Here is a 21,606-nt window from a genome sequence, read left to right on the forward strand (position 1 = left end):
GGTTTTATTTGATCACATAAGACTTGATCTTTTAAGAAGTATGCTCCTTAAAAAGTATGGAGTTCTCAGTATTCTCGAGCCTTTTTTCGTAAGTTCACATCACATCGTCATATTTATCACAAGGACTATAAAATATACCAATTACTTAGATATAAACCCTTACATATATATATACACATGCACACACATTGTGAAGTGTTATTCATTTCTTTAGAATGTAAGGGTCTATATCTAAGTAATAGGTATATTTTATAGTCCTTGTGAGGGTCTATATCTAAGTAATATGTATATTTTATAGTCCTTGTAATATATAGAGATATATCTATGCACACACACACACAGTATATACTCTTTTACACTGTGAAAAAAGGCTGTAAATATGACACCTTGACATGACTTCATATCAACGTTGCTCAATTTAACAAGTCAAAAATGATTTTTTAAACTTTCAACGCCAGTCAATGTAAAATCTCAAAATCAAGCTGTTTTTTTTCTTACCCTTTCTATGTTCATCACCAGTAATGCTCATCATTCTTCAGCTATCCCTTTTTTTTATTATTAATGGAGATATCCCATCTCCTAGAACTGGAAGGGACCTTGAAAGGTCATTGAGTCCAGCCCCCTGCCTTCACTAGCATGACCAAGTACCAATTTTGCCCCAGATCCCTAAGTGGCCCCCTCAAGGATTGAACTCACAACTCTGGGTTTAGCAGGCCAATGCTTAAACCACTGAGCTATCTCTCCCCCTCATTTCTATCCTCATTATCCTTTCATTTGAATTTATGGTACTTGAAAACATTGTTAGTGATGTGCAGTGCAGCTCAGTCTTCTTTAACTGTTTTGGCTCTAGCAGGAATAATTTTTTTTTTTAAATAACTGTATAGCACAAAGAGATGCACAAGGATCAAATATGTTAAGTGTGACAGTGACTTTTCTAACCATAACCACACTATAAGTTCAACAAATACACCTCTACCCCAATATAACGCGACCCGATATAACATGAATTCAGAAATAATGCGGTAAAGCAGCGCTCCGGGGCGGGGCGGGGCTGCGCACTCCAGCGGATCAAAGCAAGTTCGATATAACTTATAACGCAGTAAGACTTTTTGGCTCCCGAGAACAGCATTATATCAGGGTAGAGGTGTAGTCTGAAAGAGCATATTCAAATATGAGGATATAAACTATCAAAGACCTCGCCAAAACTTCTAAGCTCCTACCTGAGCAGAGTCTTGAATGGGAATACAGTGCAAAAAGATAACAAAAAATGTCCAGCACCTCTGATATATTGTCATTGATGCTGAAACCCCTAAGGGTAAGAATGCTATTATCAGTGAACTGAGCACACAGAATAAGGAATCAAGATCAATCATAGAACAGAATATATGATCACTGTGGATGGGAAAAATTAAATAGGTAAGATGAATGTCTAACCACGAAAGCTTATGCTCCCAATACTTCTGTTAGTCTTAAAGGTGCCACAGGACCCTCTGTTGCTTTTTACAGATTCAGACTAACACGGCTACCCCTCTGATACTTAACATGGATCAAATTAATTCTATCGCTTGTCTATACCTCATATAGAATTGAGGGCATTTCATGGCACCTTTTGCCCACTTACAGAGCCATCCTGCTGCTGCCAATGCAGCCTTAGGATGGTAGTAGCCTTCTAGTCTGATGTGTCCCCAATCTTCTCATTGCAAGAGTGAGGGATATGAATTGGCAGGTGGATCCTTGTATTTGCTGATCCAGGAGCCTTGCATATACCCCTAAATTTCTTTCTATATTAATGCAGATGGAATCCATGGAACTTTATGGCATCTCTGAGGGTAGGCCCTCTGTGTAACTGCAACAGTTCTGATGTTTTCAGGACCTCTGTCTACCCATAGCTGGGTGAGAAGATCTGGCCCATCAAAAGGTATCCTATTATGGGAGTTTTGACATCTGTGTTCTGCCTGCCATGGCATATGGAGCTGAAAAAAATTAATTCCCCAGGAAAACAGAATAGAGGCTAAAATCTCAACAGCAAAGGAAGCATGATAATACCTATGGAATTACATGGAGAACCAGGAGACCAAACAAAGAGATCAGGCTCAGTTCAAGAATATCTTGCCTGTACTGTAGAAGCTAAAAAGGGAAGGGAAGACAGCACCACAAAAAGAGACAGAATTGTTTTACACTAGAATAGTTTCCTTCTTCCATAACTAAACAAAAGGATATGGGTTGCCTGTGATAACAGAGGACTGAAGTCGGTGACTCAGTAGGTCCCTTCTGCTCCTGTGTTCCTATAATATCTCAGAAGATCCCATTGTCCAAAGGAAGGGATTTATAATACAGGATCAGGAGTGAGGCACTTAACTGAGTTTTTACTCATACTTTCACTGTGAACACTAGTCATCCCTACCTCTTCTGTACCTCTAATTACTCCTTCTATACTGTCCTCTTTAGTGCCTGCAGTCTTGGCTAGAAATGGAATGTGAGCTAGTGATTTCCTTTCAAGACTCTGCCAATGTAGCTAGGTAATTTGAAGAGTAGGGGCTGTTTTATGAGCATGTGGCTTGGCGTCAGCCATCTTCTTCCAACCAAAACCTTAGCATCTCTGTGATGTGCTCCATCTCCACTAGCTGTGGAGTAAGTGCCAAATGAGTCCACTGCCAGAATTTCTTTTCCTATATGGCAATGCATAGCCTTTTAACCAAAATTCCCCAGATGGGAACTTTTTAATTGTTCCAAAAATATCACGGCAAAGACTCATTATTCTGTCATGAATTCTTTCCAAGCTGTGCTTGCATCCAAACACAAACAGGCCAAATGTAGTGAATTGCCATAGATACTAATGCCTTCATTGGAACATTAGTCATATTTCATAGAATCATTGAAATTAGAGATGGAAAAGACCTTTTTAGGTCACTTTGTTCTACAGTATATTATTCAGTACTATATATATATTTGCTACAGCACATTTTCCAGGGTTTTCTCCAGTTCAGTCTTTAAATGGCTCAAGTGACAGAACTCTCACCACTTCCCTTGGGAATCTATTCCAAAGTCTAATAGATCTTAGTTTTAGGATTTTCCCCCTTATATTCAGCCTAAATTTTCTTTTGCTTAATTCTATCCCATTATTTGTAGTTATAGCTGCTTTTATATTCCTCTCCCTGCTTTTCGTTTACCCCTTTTAAGTACCTGTAGACAGTTATCTTATTCCATTAGTCATCATTTGACTAAAGTTTATATATAATGATTTTAATATTTGCTCATAATTCTGTCCCTCCAACCTCTGAATTTTTGTCTTTTGCTGCTCTTCTTTAATTTCCTTCTAGTACTTAGGGCTCCCATAATGGTACAATGTCCTAGGCATGTCTCACCAGTGCCACATGGAGAGTAAAAATCTTTCTGTTGATGTTATACTTCTTAGTATGCGATGAAAAATCACATTGGTGTCTCTTGCCACTACATTGCATTGCAAGCTCATGTGTTATTAGTTTCAGTTTTGGACAGTGATGTAATCTTTCCTGAGTGTCTTCTTCTGAACCGCTCTTTATGAGCCAGTGCTAGATGTAGGATACTGGCTTAGATGAATCTGTTGTGGTGCAGTAGTACTGCATTCCTATGCCTTGGTGAGTACAGGCACTTTCTCTATGCTTTGCAATACAGCATTTCTACATGTGACTGTCAGCTGTGAGTCTGAATCACTTTGTTTTGTCTTGTGAATCATCACTCACTTTCTCACTCTTACCTTAACTGAGGTCAATGAAGGTGGACATTTGTATTATGCTACTGACAGTTCTTACTTAGAGATGATGAAAAAGTCTTGGCTATGAGAGGATTTTCCCTATTTATACATTTCAGTAAAAAGGATAGAAAAAACCCAACAACCTGAAGATACATTTTGGGGAATAGAAGTAGAGCTGGGTAGGAAAGGGCTTTGCTGTCCCACAAATATATTCAAGAGTTTGAAATATTTTCCCATCTGTAATCTAGACAAAATGTCAAAATCTCTAAATTATTCATGAACTGGAAAAGCATTTTTTTTTTTCATTTCAGGTCAATGAAAACATTTCATTTCTATAATTCTGAAATGTTTGGTTCAATTTTGATGGGTTTTTTTGTTATCCTTTTTTAGTCAAATTAGCTTACATTTTGAAACTTTGGATTGGGAAACTGGAATTTTTCATTTTGAAAATGTTGCAATTAAATATTTTGACAAATCTGAAACATTTTTTCTCAACATTTTTTTGAGTCAGGAGATTTGTTGACTCTGACCCCGTTTCGCTAACAGTTTCAATAGCAACAAATCAGCTTTAAAAAAAAATTGTCCAAAAATTGTTGACCAGCTCTAGATAGAAGACCACTAGAAGCAAACAAATATACCTCTTGCCCCCTAAGAAACTCAGTAGAAAAATCAAGATGACCAATTTTAAAACACAAATGTTATTTCTTAGTATTTCTCCAGTTATCTGAAACCAGCAAAAAATATATATATATTAACAAAAACAGTGAGTTGGCCCTTTAAATAATCAGTGTTCTTGCTTTAAACGACTGAGTTTTAAAACTGGAGTAAAACAGCTTAATTGCCTATTGGAGGACTCAAGCCTACGCTTGTCAATTCTCTATGCTTAATTAGTTTTAGAACTGCCTTAGAGCTCAGGATTTTTTTTTCTCCTGGTAAACCATTGCATGCTTCCCACCCACAAGCCATCTGTGCTGGCATACATTAAAATATAAGCACAGAAGATGGATATTCATTTCTGAAGGACTAACTGACCGCACGCGCGCGCGCACGCACACACACACACACAGAGTTTGTCCCTTGCGCTAAATGAGAAATGAACCTGGAGGAAGTCTGTTATGTTGGAGCTGGAACAGTTGTATCCTTGGTTTGAGTGGGCAATTAAGGGCTGGGCTCCAATGGAGAGCATTCCAGTGAAGGTGTACTGTACATTCCACTAGACTAACTCATTAAGAATCTTGACGTTGCTAACTTCCTTCCATTCATTTTCAACTTTGCTGGAAATGGCCAAGCCTTTTGGCTCTTGGGAAAAGAGGGACTCCTTCCATTTCTCGGGATTCCTCCCAGTTTAAAGCTGGTGTCAAAATAATTGTGTTGATCTAACATCGTAAATAGTGATTTCAGTGGAAGTGTACATCTGGATACAGTCAATATTGCACTTGAATTTTAACTGCATTCTCTCCTTGTCTAAAAGGAAAATAATAGCTAATACACAAAGCACTTTATTTCAGAACTTCAATGAAATAAGAAATTCTTGTTCTAAAATGTGTTCATATGGTATACTCTGGGCCTGATCCACTCTTCTCTCAGGTTTACAACGGTGTAACTCCGTTATCTTCAGGAAGGTTACTCCTAATTTACACTGGTGTCGGTGAAATCAGAATCAATCCAGTTACCCAAAATCTTCGTAATACTCTCCCTAATCTGAATGACAGTAATATCAAAAAGAAAATCCTTCTTGGTTTTTCAGATAAATAAATGTCTTCTTATTTTTCACAGCTCATTTTTGTTAAGTAGGAGAGAGAATTTTCAAATCCAGAACAGAGCTATTCCACTTGGAGTAACAGATGTGGATGGCTTTCAGACAATACTTGGCATATCACACTGAAATGACTTTTCAGCAGCCTGGGAAAAATGTAATAGCTGACTGCAAAGGAAAAGTGCTTATCAGCATTGTAACTTGGTTTTTAATCTTCATAAACTTTTATCAGAATAGTAAAGTGGAGAATCTGAGCCAAAGAAGTTCCTCCAGATAGAATAAAATAAACATCTGCATGAAATGAAAACATCCATTTTCAGCATAGAGCCAGACCCTGTCACCCTTCACCAGGCAAAACTCCCATTGACTTCAATGAGAATTTTGTCAGGTGGAGGACTACAGGATTTGGCCCAAAGGATGGAAAAATCAGTGCTGATGTGATGTTATGAAGACATGATTAATTACTTCTGAGGCAGCGTAAGGGTGAGCAGGGCAAGGAGGAAGGTGTTGGACTCTGCTTTATTCCTAACATTACTGAACTCTTGTGGAGTTTTCCCATTTTAGTTTTGAATCCATGATGTTATCGTTATGCTGACATCTACTAACAATATTTATAAAACAAGTTAAAGGTCACAAAGACCTGCAGCTAGATTCAACTGTTTATTATCTATTTAAAATAACTTTTCCACCCAACTTTCTGCCCATATATTTTCCAATTTGTGCTTCAAGAGGAGCCTTTTGTGAAGGGGGGGCATTAGAACTTGGGTTGCCGCATGAGGATGTTTCTTGAAATTATATGTAATTAGTAACAGCAAGGAAGAGACAAAAAATATTCCGGGATGGAGAAAGTCATGATTTTACAAAGATTTGTGATATTGAAAAATCCTAGTAGATTCAGAGCTTGATTCATCACTTTGTTAACTCCATTTAATGCTGGTAGCATCATGGAAATCAGCAGAGATGCATCAGAGTACAACTGGTATAAAAGCCAGGTGAATCAGGCCCTCAGAGTTAAAATGGCTGCTCCTTCTTTAACATATGTTGTCTTTAAGGGTGGGGGGTGGGAAATCATACTGGCTTCAGTAAAGGATAAGGTTTCATCTTTAACTTTTGATTTCCTAAATTTCATTGATCAATGTTCCGGATTTAATGGTACCTTTTAAAAATTTAATTTAATGTCCTTGTTAAAAACAATAAAAAAATTTCCAGGAAGGTTATATAATGCATATCGATTACCCAAGAGTTATGAATGGCTCCAATCCTTTCTGTCCGGCAACTGTGTGGATAAGTAGTTTTTCTAAGTATAATAAATATTTTTAAATGCGCTGTTTACCCAGTGGGCTGTGATGCTCTCTTGTTAAATATGTAACTTAATTTATCAGCTCAGACTGTTTTATCTAAAATAACTAAACCTGCTAATTAGGCAAGCATTAGTGCCGTTATCCTACAAGCTGCTGAGCAATGACTGATGGAGCTCAAACTATGCTCTGAGAGGGTGTGGCCTGATTTGGATGACCGTGTAGTGGGGTCTAATCCAGATCCCACGGAAATCCAATTGGCTTCACTGAGCGTTGGATCAGGCCCTAGGTCCACACCAGCGTGTGGTAGATTTGTTTGATGTTTCAAAAATGTGTTTAATTGTTCCCATAATAGGCAGGAGAGGATGAGCTTTACAATGGTAGCGTTTGTAGAAAAGGTCAGTTTAGTCTGGGTTCGATGTTCAACATTAAAGCATTGCAATTAACGTAATTACCTGTAATTCCTTTCCATCCTCTCTGAATTCCCAACCCAGCTTGTCTGTGTCGCCCCATGCTGTACCCTTTGCCATGAGAGTAGGCGTGTGGCTTGATCCTCAGCTGACGTCAATGCTGCTGTGTGATTCTGCAGACAGGAAGCACTGTAAGAATAGGGCAGTCAGCACCTCCCCACAGAGACTAAACACATCACCTCTACAGTACACTCAGCCGTGAGCCTGGGAATAGGTCTCCGCTTGACTCTCTTAACTGGCAGCACAGTGAACTGCTGTCAAACAAGATCAGGTCAATTTAGGAGTTATGGATTTAAAAAGGGTAAATAAATGCGGGAAGAAAACCTTCGGCTATCTCAAATTGCATAGCACCTTTCATAACGGAAAGTCTGGGTGGGTAAGAAAAGCTAAAAGAAAGATTAGTAATCTATTGTGGCCTTTTGCTTGGTGCCAGTGGATTCGTGGCACCAGATGTGTCAACACAACATCTGTGCATGCTGCCATCTGCCCTTTCAATATTTTCCCAAAACTTCATAGGAAGAGGCTGTGTGCAATTACTGGAAATGGTGAATTGCTTCTTCATTATATTTTATTTTTGGAAAGCACATCAAACTGGAAGAGGACAGCCGCATGGCCTAAAATGCAGTCAGTCAACAAGACAACTTGCTTAATCAGAGCACTGGAAACATATGTAGTATCTCTAGAGCATACTGTATGTAAAGCAGGAAAGAAAAGAAATTAATGGAGATATCCCATCTCCTAGAACTGGAAGGGACCTTGAAAGGTCATCGAGTCCAGCCCCCTGCCTTCACTAGCAGGACCAAGTACTGATTTTGCCCCAGATCCCCAAGTGGCCCCCTCAAAGATTGAACTCACAAGCCTGGGTTTAGCAGGCCAATGCTCAAACCACTGAGCTATCCCTTCCCCCAAGGCGGTACACATTAATTTATGCACTTAGGGCTTTACACATTTCCTTTTCAGTATGTCTGCTTGGGAACATCTGGTATAACACATTAGGAAAGCGAATTAGCGCAAGAAATAGCTCAAAGAGTGTGTTCTCCCAAAGCTTTATACCCCTTCTGATTACTTTAACAGGAGGTAAAGGCTATCTCTACAGTACCTGTTCTCACCAATCAGCTATCATCTTTGTTTGGTTTTGATCATAACAAATGGAGATAAGAGAGCTTCTCCGGTGTTCACTGTAAGCTCTCTTCATGTTCCTATTTCAGGTTTGACATTACTTTTCAGGAAGAGAATTCATTTGGCTAGAAACTGTTAAGTTAGATTGTCTGGGATTGTTGAAAGTCCTAAGCTTTCTCACAGGAAATGTCAGGCCAGACACTTTCCACATCCTTAAAAACAAATGAAGGTCAAAAACTGAAGAAGTGGCTACTTTTTATTAGACAAGCAAAAGAGAGAGCTCTTAAACCACCCACACTGAGAGGACTCATGTGACTGTTAAATGTTGAGAACCCAATTTTATGTGGGTCCTGCATTATTTAGGGTTGTCATTGCCACATGTACAATGGACAGTGTCTTGAATGTGCCTTTATTTAATGTAAATCAATCTCTCTCTCGTAGCTCTTCTATTGGTTGCTACCGCCATCATTTGAGTGTCTTAGGGTATGTCTGCACTGCAGCTGAAAGCAAGCTTCCCAGCCTAGGTTGACAGGCTTGTGCTAGCAGGGCTCAATCAGCTTGCTAAAAGTAGCAGTGTGAACATTTCAGCTCAGGCTACTTACTATATATGGTGTTGGGATGTGAGGTACTTCCAGTAGGGAAGTTTTAATTTGGAATTCTTAATTAAGAGTAGAATCTATAACTGAACTGCACCTTCTTCATGTTAGCTCCTTGTCCATATCCAGTGATAATTGTAGTTATTTATTGTACTAGTGTTACAAATTGTAGTTATCTGCATTAAAACATGTTATTCAAGCGAGCCCAGCATACCGTGCAATCCATATTGCTCAATTGAACTGACCTGTCATCATTATTTACCACTTCTCCAATTTTTGTGTCATCTGCAAACTTTGCCAACAGTTATTTAATTTTCTTCTAGATCATTGATAACGATATTGTGTTACATTGGACCAAGAACAGATCCCTGTGGGATACCACTAAAAATGCCCCATTTGATGATGACTCCCCATTTACAATTACTTTTTGAGATCTATCAGTTAGCCAGTTTTAATCAATTTAACATGTGCTATGTTGATTTTGTATAGTGCTAAAATTTTGAATCAGAATTTCATGCTATACTCAGTCAGATGACTTACAGAAGTATATTATGTTAATAGAGTTACCGTTGTCAACAAAACTTGCAATTTCATAAAAAAACTATATTGAGTTTATCTGACCAGACTTGTTTTCCATAAAACCATATTGACTGGCATTAATTACGCTGCCACCCTTTAACTCTTTACTGATTGCATCCTGTATAAGTCTTTCCATGATTTTGCCCAGAATCGATGTCACTCTAGCCAGCCTATATGTACATGGGTCATCCCATTTACCTTTTAAAAATATTGGCACAGAATACTTTAGTTTTTTCCCAGTCCTCTGGAACATCTTGTAGCCCAATGTAGTAATATAATATTGATTATATAATTATATTGATTACTTAAGAATTCCCAGTTATCCCTTTGAGGGGTGACAGGTTCTTGTCCCAAGATCAGACCCAGTTTTATAAAATTACTATGTAGTTGGGAACCCCACTGTGCACAGTTGCAACACTCACACTATAGGAACTCTTCTATATTTTCAAATATTGTATTAATACTTTTAGCAAAGTCACAAACACTCTAACTCAATAAGGTAGATAGAGAGACTATAGAATGTACCTCTGCACATCCATATACTCACACCATGCCTTGCAGGACAACCTGAAATGTTAGCCATTATCTTCCTCATCATCATCACCTTCCTCCTCATCATGAGTGGCCATCATTCTGGTCCCTTCCAAGGGCCACCTCTCTCTCTCTCTCTCTCTCTCTCTCTCTCTCTTTCTCTCCTACCCCATCATGCTGGGATGCGACTTGTATGATATGTTGCACCGACACCACTATATCTAATGCATATTCAGTAACAGGTTTTCCCCTTTTCCTTATTTGTATTTTCTCATCCTACTAATGCTGAGGTTAGTCATTCTTCTATAGGTTAGTATATTGATACACGTACTACCACAGGGATCTGCAACCTTTGGCACGCGGCCCATCAGGGAAAGCCTCCATTGGCCTGGAGCGGCAAACCACGGCCAGAGGGAGCTGCGATCGGCCGAACCTGCGGACGCTGCAGGTAAACAAACCGTCCCGGCCCACCAGCGGCTTTCTCTGATGGGCCGCCTGCCAAAGGTTGCTGATCCCTGTCAGCTCATGATCATACCCATCACCCCTTGCTTAAGCAGATGTTGGGTTATTACTTCTATGTTCCTTGTGGTGGCACTTACTGGAACATTTCACCTCCTACTATTGAGCAAGCTCTCCCTAGTTCCTAAAATCTAAAGGTAATAGTTGATCTATGCCACGGGTTATGGCCTATTTAACCACACTTATGCTAACTTATGCTTCATCTAATGTCTTACAGGATACTGTAGGTTTCTTGTATTACAGCTGAATATAATGAAAACAGCTAAATATAATGAAGACAAGGCAGTGAATATAGTAAAGGCAAGCTAGTCCTATGGGCTCCAGGCTCCAGTATCACAAGAATGGAATAAAGGCTGTATACTTCTATTGTACTGTGTGTACAGCAACAGAACAGTATACAACTCTAGGATTGTTTCAGAACCTGTAGGAATTCTTCTGAATCTCTACGTTATTTCAGAGGCAAGATGTAAGTACCATGCAAGAGCTGTATTAAATTGACAAGGAAACCATGGTTTTCCAACACAGTTAGTTACTCTGAAATAGCTGGTGACCATTGCTTATTTTATAAGCACATTTGTTTGTTTGACCTCCAGCGTAGGTTAATATAAATAGGAAACCGTAGAGGACACATGCATTATTGTGCAGAGGGAAGAACTTTCTCTGAGTTTGGTTGTCCTGTGTAAACAACATTTTCTATGCATGGAGTTGAAAGAGGAATGTTCAAATATTTGGAGAAAGTACAGTATGGTATATTTATAATAAAACATATTTTCTTCCTGCCCCATTTTTCTGACATGACGGATGACTTCCTCCTTGCAAAGTGCTTTAATTGTATGATTTTATATGCACAATAAATGTTCCTGGAATGGTAGCCATCTGTTGAAGTGGAAATAACAGTAAAAGTTCTGACGAAGTTTCAAGTAATTTAAGAAGGGAGCTCACAAATAATCTCCACCTGCAAAAATACCCTTCTGTGCAGGAAACCATCCTACGTGGATCTCTGCTTTTGGTGCTTTCCGCAGTGATATACCCCTTGGAAGTTCTCTGAGATCATCCATTTAGACTTTCTTTCAGTTCTTTCAGTGGTGGGTCTATGTATTTTTTTCATTTGCAATTGCTTTCAGGTTGAGGATTTTTTGGGAGAAGAGGGAGTTTTAACGTGTTTCCAGTCCTTTCTGTTTCAAAAGGCAGTCAGATACTAAGGTGTTTGGGCACGTTATCAGAGCTCAGAAGGAAGGATGGTCTTGTAGTTAAGACCATGGATGGAGATCTGGGTTCAGTTTCTAGTTCTGCCACACACACTTTGTGTGGCCTTGGGCAAGTCACTTAACTCTTCTGTGTTTTAGTTTCCCATCTTTAAAAATAGGGATAATAATACTTCCATACCTTTAGAGTACTTTAAAGAGGATACATTTATTAATGTTTGTGAGGAGCACAGCTACTATGGTTGTGGATCCCATAAAAACTATATATAGAGAGAGACAGATTTAAATGCTGATGCAAGGCTGCATGATAGGCTCCTTCTAAAGGGGGAAAGAACATGACTGGTAAACCCTGTCCTTCTGTTTCACACTGCCATTGGCAGCATTTCGCAGTCATCATCTCCGACAATCCTAGTCTGTAATCTCTGTAATATATCCTGTCACCTTTGAGGCTCAATTCATGATCAAATCTTCGACCTGGGCCATGGTGAAGTGCAGTATAATGTAAATGGGGGTGAGTGGCTTTTTTTGGTGACACACACACACTCTTTTAAGTGTAAACAATGCTCATGTAGATAAGAACAATGACTTATACCAAATGGCACTTTTTGTAACTTTCCTTTATATCCAAACCCTATGTGTATTGCGATCTCCGCTTTCAGAGTTACTGTATGTGTAAGACTAGACCCAAAGGGGTTGACCTTGAAAGGAAGAACATTCTTGCTAGGAAGCCAGGTGGAATAGTTTGCAATCTCAGAAATAAAAATAAAAAAGCATGTTACTGTTGTAAGCGTGGTTGAGTGACTTCAGTATTCTGTTGAAACACATTCTATGTGCAAACATCAATTTTATTGGGACCCTCCACCTGACCAGTAAGTATGAAAATCTTAGCAAGTAGCCCACACAAAAAAAAATGAATTGAAAAGAATGATGGAAACCAATATTAGTAAGATCTGTTAGAATGTACTGTAATTTACTTGACAATGGTTAGTCCGCTGGTGTGCTGAGACCATTGCCCATCATGCTGACCAACATGTTTCATTGTTTCCTTGTGCTCCCCTGTCCTTCTGTAGCCATCTGGGGTCTCTTGTCTTATCCTTTGATTGTAATCTTATTGGGGGCAGGGTCTGTGGTTTGATCTGTTTCTATAGAGCACCCAGCACACCGGGGTTCTGCTCCATGATTATCACTCCTAATGCGTAATAAATACTACTACTAATTGTATTTTAAAATACACTGTAGTAAAAGGTACTGCTATTTTCCACTGTAGCTCAGAATCTTTTAGTATGTTGCTATGCATATTTGCTCTCAACCCACCTACTTAGATCTCAGGACTGAGCCCATCAGGAGCACTGCCAGCTTTTTTGCCACCCTAGGCGGCGGAAGTCCCGCCCCCGAAATACCGATGACGACCGGGGCGGCTGAAGATCCGGCCGCCGCGGTCACCGCCCCCCAAATGTTAGCGCCGTAGGCGACCACCTAGGTCACCTAATGGGTTGCGCCGGCCCTGGAGCCCATGAACATTAATTCTTTTACTTTGACTTACTAGTAATATGGGTGATTCATTTCCCACTGTAGAGTGTCTATTAGTTGTGACTCGGTGCATGCCGCCAGATTTAGTTGAATGAATCCCTTAATGCTTTTATGGAGAAAAACAGCATGGTAGTTCCTACTTTTATGCTCTAGAAAGGCTTGTAAGGGAAATAGGTGCCAAAAAGTTTTCAGACTGGAAAAGTTCTGAGTGTGGTGTGTGTGTGTGTGTGTGTGTTCTGCTTTCATTCATCTCCTTTTACACAGTGAAAAAGGGAAATTAAGTTAATGGAAAGTATGTGATATGGCAGCAACTGTTGCTATAATAATAGCGTGCATACAAAGAGTGTTTCTGAGGAAATTATTCCATACAGTTTTTGAAAGGACTGTCATTTGCAACAAAATTTTCCAAACAAAAGATGGATGAAAAATGATTCAGTGTTTTTATTTTGAAAAAAAAAATCCTCTTTAACAGTGGCAGTAGGAAACTTTTCCTTGGACTGTATTCACTTTGGTGTGAATTCAATGGGAGCAACAGGCCTTTGCTACCTCTGAAAATCCGACTGATATTTAGGAGTCTAACTTCATAGCCAAGTTTGAAAAAAATTAGCTTTTATCATCATTTCCTTATTTCTATAAACGTTTAACTTGTTGATACACAATTTACAAATAAGGCCAGTGTGTGAGCCAGCACAGTTTATATCCCACTTAAATTTTATTTTAAGGATTTAAGTTGGATTTAAGTGGTCCAAAGGCCTCATGCAGGAGTGAATTTCACGCCATGGGTCCCAGTCCTGCAAGCTGAGTTGTGGGCACCCAAACATTGTACTCATGCAGAGCGCCACAGATGTCAGTTGAGACTCCATGAGGGTGTAGAGTCCTGCCCATGCAAATGAGCTTGCAGGATCTGAGCCATAGTGGAGTTACATTTAGTGATACAAATTGATTGCATTATATTGCAATGTGCAGACTGCTCTTCTGGCTTTAGTGATTGTCTATATCCCATATAGAATGCCATATACTTCTGTGAAAAATTTGATTTTGCCCTAATAAGGTTTGATTGTTTATACATTGTTTAACCTAATCTTCTGTATTGCTGTTTCATTAAATGCGAACCTTTGTTAATTTGTTCTTTAATTCATTTTAATTTAGAAAGACTCCATCATCCATATCCAATAAAAGTGACCAGATGAAAGATGTCCTAGAAGTAGGTATGTCATGTTGTGCTTCGCTTTGGTCTATCTCTCATATTTTTCACAGCAAATAAAATTTACCAGCAATGTGCATAATGGTCTGTTTTTGATCAAGTCTTAGTTGATTCAGGGTACATACAGTTGTGTTTTAATTTCGTAGATAAGATTGTGTGCTCACTTCCATCCCATTTTAACTTTTAGATGCCAGGCCAAGAAAATGCAACTAGCACTTAGGAAATTTAAACAAACAAATGAACCATTTTAATTTAATTGTCCTTTGAACAAATTTAATACAAAATTATTGGGGCATAAGAAACAGTGGCTTTCATGATCTAATTTGTATCATCCCTTTTCAGAGTGGAACCGTACTCATAACTTTTTAAAAATCAGAAGTATTAAAGTTGCATAGGTCATTATGATAAACCACTGGCAGTGGGTTACCTGGAGGTATTGGAGAGCAGAATTTGGTTTACCAGACAACATTCTGCATATTACAAGGTTTCTTCTCTTTCAGTTGATTTCGATGATGAAGCAACGATTGGGGAAGTTAGTAGGATCCCAGAACTTTCAACGCTGTATACACTTGAAATAGTATCAAAGGCAATTGATATTTCCCTAGCAAAAGTAAGTCAAATGTATGATGATAAACACAAAACGATGCATTAAAACCTGTTATTTTTATTGAGTAAGCCAAAGCTACAATAGATTTGTTTTTTATATTTAGTGCATCTGAGATTCATAATCCAGTAAATCCTAATAATCATTAAAATTGCATTTTTACATTCCTTTGTTAATGGTTCCAGTCAATTCTACATCTTTGTCCTTTTCTAATTTTTAATCAGTTATTTCAAAAGCAGTATTTTAAGGGGGGGGGGGTAGAATAAGGAAGGAGGACTACTGGGATCTCTTATTGCTATTCCACTGACTTCTGTGTGACCTTGGGCAATTCACACTTCTCCATCCTTCATTTTATGCATTTGTAAAATAGTAATAATTGTATTTACCTTCCTCATAGTTATATTGTAAGGCTTCATCCATCAGTTATGTAGAGTGCTTCAAGATCCTTGGATAAAGTGCACTATACAGGTGCAATGTATTGTTATTATTTCATAGAATATGTTTGGAGCTGAGAAACCTCACAAACAAGTACAAAATAAGAATTTATTTTCCCCATTTCACTCGGGGCCTAATGCAATGTCACTGAAGTCAGTAGAAAGACTCCTAATTGACTGACTTCAGTTCAAGATGAATCAGGCCCTTGGTGTGTTGGTATTGTATGTTTATGAGTGGGAAGGTGTAGACTTGGGGATCGGCGGGTAGTGCTCGATCTATCGGGGATCGATTTATCGTGTCTAGTGTAGATGCAATAAATCGATCCCTGATTGCTCTGCTGTTGACTCCTGTACTCCACCACGGTGAGAGGCAGAAGCGGAGTCGACGGGGGAGTGGTGGCAGTCGACCCCGCGTCGTGTGGATGCGAGGTAAGTCGATCTAAGATACGTCGACTTCAGCTACGCTATTCTTGTAGCTGAAGTTGCGTATCTTAGGTCGATCCGCCCCCTCCCCCCAGTGTAGACCAGGCCTTGTTCATTAGCACACCAGGGTTCTCACTAGATGTGGACAAACTGGTTTGGATAAAATAAGAGTTATTCTGTACCTTCATCTCTCTCTCTCTCTAACGGAAACAAATTTGCATGTTTACCTATCCTCCAAACCAAACCTTTCATGAGGTTTAGAGTAATTTGATTTATTTTATTCCCTAGTGCTCCCTCCATTTTCTCATGCATCTTTATCTCTTTTATTTCGGGCAGAAGCAGAAGTATCGAAAAACCATGTGAAGGGCTAGTCTTATAGTACTTCCCACTCAACCAGAGCTAAAAAGCACTACAAATCTCATGAGAATGATTCCCAACCTGATTTCTATACCAAAGTAGTCTGAATAAGTATCCAAACACTGAAGGAGTCTGATTCTTACTTACATCCAATTTACACTAGCATAACACCATTGACTTCAATGAAGCTACTCCTGATTGGGGTCAACAGTCCGAATTTGGTTGGTGCTAATATCTGAATTTGACAGTTTGTTACATGTCCCAAGACAAGTGTTATTCAAAACTTTGAACAACATGGGTCTCATACCACTATGTTTGGTAGGTGAAACAGATTGTCTAGTCTACATAATGTGCCAGCTAAGGTACTTCTTTCACAGCTTATATTTTATCCCATTGGATGATATCTTTTACTGAGGTGTGGGAAATTGAAAACTCTTCAAGAGAAGACCATAGCAGTAATCTTTTTTTTTAACCAGTAGTACATATTATTCCTCTTGTAGTTAAGTTTGAGGCTGTCTTCTGTGAACATTTCAAGAAGCACCGTTTATCCAATGATCTACAGAAAAAAGCTCATAATGCTGAGCAACACATAGCATTATGTGCTGAAAGAAAATAAGTGCTGAAGGAACATTGCAGGAAAAGGAAAAAATGACTCCTTTTCAGTGGACTTGCCCTGCTATTTACAGTATTTATAAAACCGAAATTAAAAGGGTGGTTATATAGAGTTAGTAATTATCCTGCCACATGCCTCCTTTCTTATTATAAATTATGGAAAGAAAATATACCTATTGGGTTTGTTTTTAAAATGAGAGCTTTTTTCCTTTTTTTTTTTGTTATAGGAAATAAAAAATCTTTTGTTTGGCTCAAGCCTTTGTTGCTTCAGTGAAGAATGGAAAATACAGAACTTTACATTTAACAGTATACCACAGCTAAAATACGGCATCGTTCAAAAAAAGGTACAGTGAATGACTTCCTTCAAAGCTCAGTGATCTTTACCTTTAACCTAAAGTTTCCAGAAGTTGGGTGTTACCTTAATAAAAGAAACCATCCTTCTTTAAAAGATATTCCTTTTTCTTTTTCATCACTGGTTAATGAATGGAATTTTACTTCAGAAATCTTCAAAATAGCTAAATCTTTTAAGGAGAGTTGGGCTAGATGGAAAACTTCAGAAGAAAACTCAGGGTGCTCCAGGATGTATGGCGAATCAGTAGGTGACATTTAGTCCTTTAAGTCAATTTTGAACCAATGCTTTAGGAAACATTCTGCTACAAGAGGTGCCATCATCTTGAGGTCTAGAATATCTTTGGTCATTAAAGATGTCTGTCTTCCATTAAAGGTCCTATGGAGACCAAGAGAAGGGGATTAAACCCTGGAATTCTGGTTACATTTGTAAATTTCAAATGGATATTGTATTTTTCTCTTCACTTCCTAACTTGACTTCACTTAACTGTTTGTATACTGCTGCTTTACAGTGTTAGTTTCTGTGTTAAACCATAGTAGTTCTGAGTGATATTAAACAGTTGCTGTGTTTCATGTAAACTTTTAATATCGGGAGCTTTCCTTGACAGACTGAAATAAACCCTGCTGTTTTCCACAGGTCAGTATTCCAAAGATTCACTCATTAGTTATTTAAATGATTTATTGAGAGAGTGAAGAAAAAGTTAAGTTTCTCTGCTGAATATTTGTTCTGGATGAAATGCATTTATTATCTATTATTTATATTGTGGTAGCACCTAGAGGCTTTATTCAGGGACTGGGGCCTCATTGTGCAAGGCGTTGCACATACCTATAATAAGCAACAAAAAGAAGTTCCTAACTAGATAAAAATTGCATAACTGGATGCAGTTTAAAATGTGTGCTTGTGATGGGCCATGCCTCTCTAGGACTTTGACAGAAGAGTGGATTGAAGCCTCTTACATACTTTAAACAATATTGTGGTTTGTCATAATTCTCTAAGATGGCAGATCACATTAATGCACAAGAATATAAAGGGTTGGCTCATATATTTAAGTATGAACCTGGACTTGAAAACAGTAATATATGCAGAGAGAGGAGCTTTTCATCTTCCCGTGACAGTGTCTGAATCAAGCCCATTTAGCACACAACTTCCGTCTCTCCCTGTTATTCTCTGTGGGTGAAATTCTTCCCTGTGCAGAGGGCCAACACCAGACATATGTACCACTGAAACCCTATTTTGAGAGTTTGTATGGGATTTAATTCATGAATAGGCTGTGGGAGCGGGGGGTGGGGGGCTCTGCCTAGGGGTTAATTTCAACCAGTAGGAATTCCTCATTTTTTTCCCATCTTCAGGTAAGGTGCATGTTCAAGGGGCATTAGGAGCAATATTTTTGCTTGACTGTGGAGGAGATAAAACTCCTGTCCTTGACTTCATAGATGTCTGTACAGTATGTTCTAGGCACTTTCAAACAGAACACAGAGGAAACAGAACCTCAATTAGTAATGCTGACTTTTCAGTTGCTTCAGAAAGCAGCACAATGCTGCAAATTCAGTAAGCAAAACACATAGATCAAAGGATGGCTTTAAACTTGAATGAAAACACATGGGTTGTGAAAAGTTCTCACCAGCATCAAACAGTGCTAGTTGTTTTGTTCATCCAGTGTATTATTCATTTTAGGGCGGCCCATGTGGAGTATTGGCCGCAGTTCAAGCCTGTGTCCTGCAACAACTTCTCTTTGGAGACAGTAACAGAAATAGCCATGTGCGGTGAGTCAACAGCTGACACCAGAAATATTTTCCATTCTAAATTAAACTAAAACTTTATCTTAGTGTGGCCAGAAAAAAGCCTTTCTGAGCTTGGCCCTGTTGCCTTTGCATTTGTATCCAGAAGAGAGAAAGTGTCAACTGATTTACTTGTTCTTCTTGAGGCTAATAGAAGTTGCCTTTTAACAGTGGATTTAAAGGCTAGCTTTTCATTAACATACTAGTTTCTTGTGACTAACCAAGAACCTTTTTAAAAAAAGAAACCCTGAATTATGGCCAACATCAGTTACTGAACCTGCGGAGTCCCATGGTGAAGCAATGATTTAAAAGAGAATGCAATCATGTATTGTAAGACCATGCTATGCATGGGGTCTTTCATGGCAATATAAAATCCCAATGAACTTGCAAAAAGTTAGTTATACCAGCTCTTTTCCTTGCTAATTTTACACAGCTAAAGTCCCTAATGGGATTTAAAAACTATATGTCTTTTAATAACTTTACAGAAAAGTTACAGGATATTCATAGCATCAAGGGAAAATTACTTGCTACGTTCTAATAAACTCAGTGCACACTGAGTCGGTGCTAAAGAGACAAATCTTATTCACTGTGGGATTTTATCATAGTGGGATTTTCAAAAGCACATGGACACCTAATTCCCATTAATTTCAATGGGATTTCTGCACCTAGACACTTTTGGAAAAGCTTTATTGCCTGTCTGAATCTTTAGGTGCCTAAATACCGTTAAAATCTGTCTCTCAGCCTCTTTCTTTACTTGTGGACAGAAATTCTGGCCCCATTAGGACTTCAGTCTGGCCATGTAAATGGGACTTAACGTGAGTGTAAGTGTAATTTACTTCCACTTTAAAATTTCCTTTCCTTGCCAGAATTGTGTAAAGGGACAAAGGACTTTTTACATGAGAAGGAGAATCTCCACCAATATATGCAGATTCTTGTGGAAATTATGTGATATCTGTTAAAATTTTCTGCAGTGATTCCTGATGATGTAATATACAATTTTGAGTTTTTCAAGGGTAAAAATTATGATTTGACATAAAATGGGAGAGAATTGCAGTTAAATTGTTCTGTGAACAATTTTGGATCTCCACTCCTAAGTAAGTCTCAGGGGGTATGTCCTCAAAGTGAAACAGTGATTGCATATGCCTCTAATTGCTGGAGATCTGGGTTCAAATTATATATTAGTATACAATTGAAAATCTATTTTTGGATCTCATTTTATTCCTCATCTCTCCTAAAGACACCATTAGTGCACAGATTGGTATAAATCAGCACCGCTAGCCAACTAATCTCAACAAAAGCCCAAATTGAAAATACCAGAGGCCAAATTATGCCCATTGTCACTCTGGTATAAATCTGCAAATCAGTTATTAGTTCCTCACCTTCACTCCCACAGCTGTGAAGAAAAAAAAGTTTGAGATTTGGGAGCTACCGCATTGTATTTTATACCCTCTCAAAAACAGGCTGAGCCTTATACGTTGGATGGGACTCAAATTCTCTCTCTCTCTCTCTCTCTCTCTCTCTCTCTCTCTCTCTCTCTCTCTCTCTCTCTCTCTCTCTCTCTCCTGTTTCTCAACTAAACAAAAAAAATTTGAACATGCAAAAATTACATTGGCACATCCCCAAATGTCAAATGACGTTTGTGATCCCTATCCTATTATATTTAGATTCTTTTACTGCACTCACCTCCACAGCATCCGCTCAAAAAAGAGCTCCACAGGAATCAGCACTTAGCAGATAATGGGTCAGACCCATCATTCTTGAGTAGATAGGGCCAACACACCTCTGCTGCCAGTAACAACAGTACTATCTGGAACTTGAGAGGTCATCGCCCTTTAGAATATTGCCAGACTCAGAAGCCCCACACTTGCTAATCGATCTGTTGTAGACATTTGCACTATACATGGCATTATAATATTTAGGCACCAGATTCAAAGCTGGTGGGGTGCTTGAAAGAAATGTCCAGCAGAGGTGGGCCTGGTACTAACCTTTTAAAACATTCGTTTTAACCTCAATCTTTGTTTAACTTCACTTTTCTCAGTAATCTCTTTGTGACACTAGTGCGAAATTAGTGCTCTAATTATTTGATATCAGTTAAGGAATTTTCATTGTTTTGTCATTAGAAAATATTACACCTTAATGGAAAATATTATTTTGATTTGTCTTTAGATAAAGGTCTGGATATTCTGTTTATATATATATATATATATATATATATATATATATATATATATATATATATATATATATATATATATATTTCAATTTATCTTTTTCTGATAAAAAACAACTTCACTATCTGACGGCTATCTCAAATCCCTAATCTAGGTTACTTAGGCAAACATATACTGTGAATATATACATATGTACACACACACACAGAGTATACACTGCACCCTATTTTAAACTCAGTTGAATAGATTTTGAAATGTAAGCCTCATTTTCTTGAGGGATATTGTCAAGCTCTTCGGCACAGCTTCCCTGGTTCATCCTTTCATTAAATGATTTCATA

General features: G+C 38.4%; 1 protein-coding gene across 1 annotated transcript in view; it reads left to right on the plus strand.

Annotated features, from left to right (window-relative positions):
* The window catches only part of MINDY4 (MINDY lysine 48 deubiquitinase 4), a 91,065-nt gene that overhangs the window by 21,433 nt on the left and 48,026 nt on the right, over positions 1–21,606 (plus strand). Inside the window, exons 6-9 of the mRNA XM_065399836.1 lie at positions 14,486–14,544; positions 15,041–15,150; positions 17,198–17,314; positions 18,994–19,082. Coding sequence (XP_065255908.1) covers positions 14,486–14,544; positions 15,041–15,150; positions 17,198–17,314; positions 18,994–19,082 — 375 coding nt within the window. The remainder of the gene's footprint in view (positions 1–14,485; positions 14,545–15,040; positions 15,151–17,197; positions 17,315–18,993; positions 19,083–21,606) is intronic.

The sequence above is a fragment of the Emys orbicularis genome, chromosome 2, assembly GCF_028017835.1.
Source record: "Emys orbicularis isolate rEmyOrb1 chromosome 2, rEmyOrb1.hap1, whole genome shotgun sequence".
Classification (NCBI taxonomy): domain Eukaryota; kingdom Metazoa; phylum Chordata; order Testudines; family Emydidae; genus Emys; species Emys orbicularis.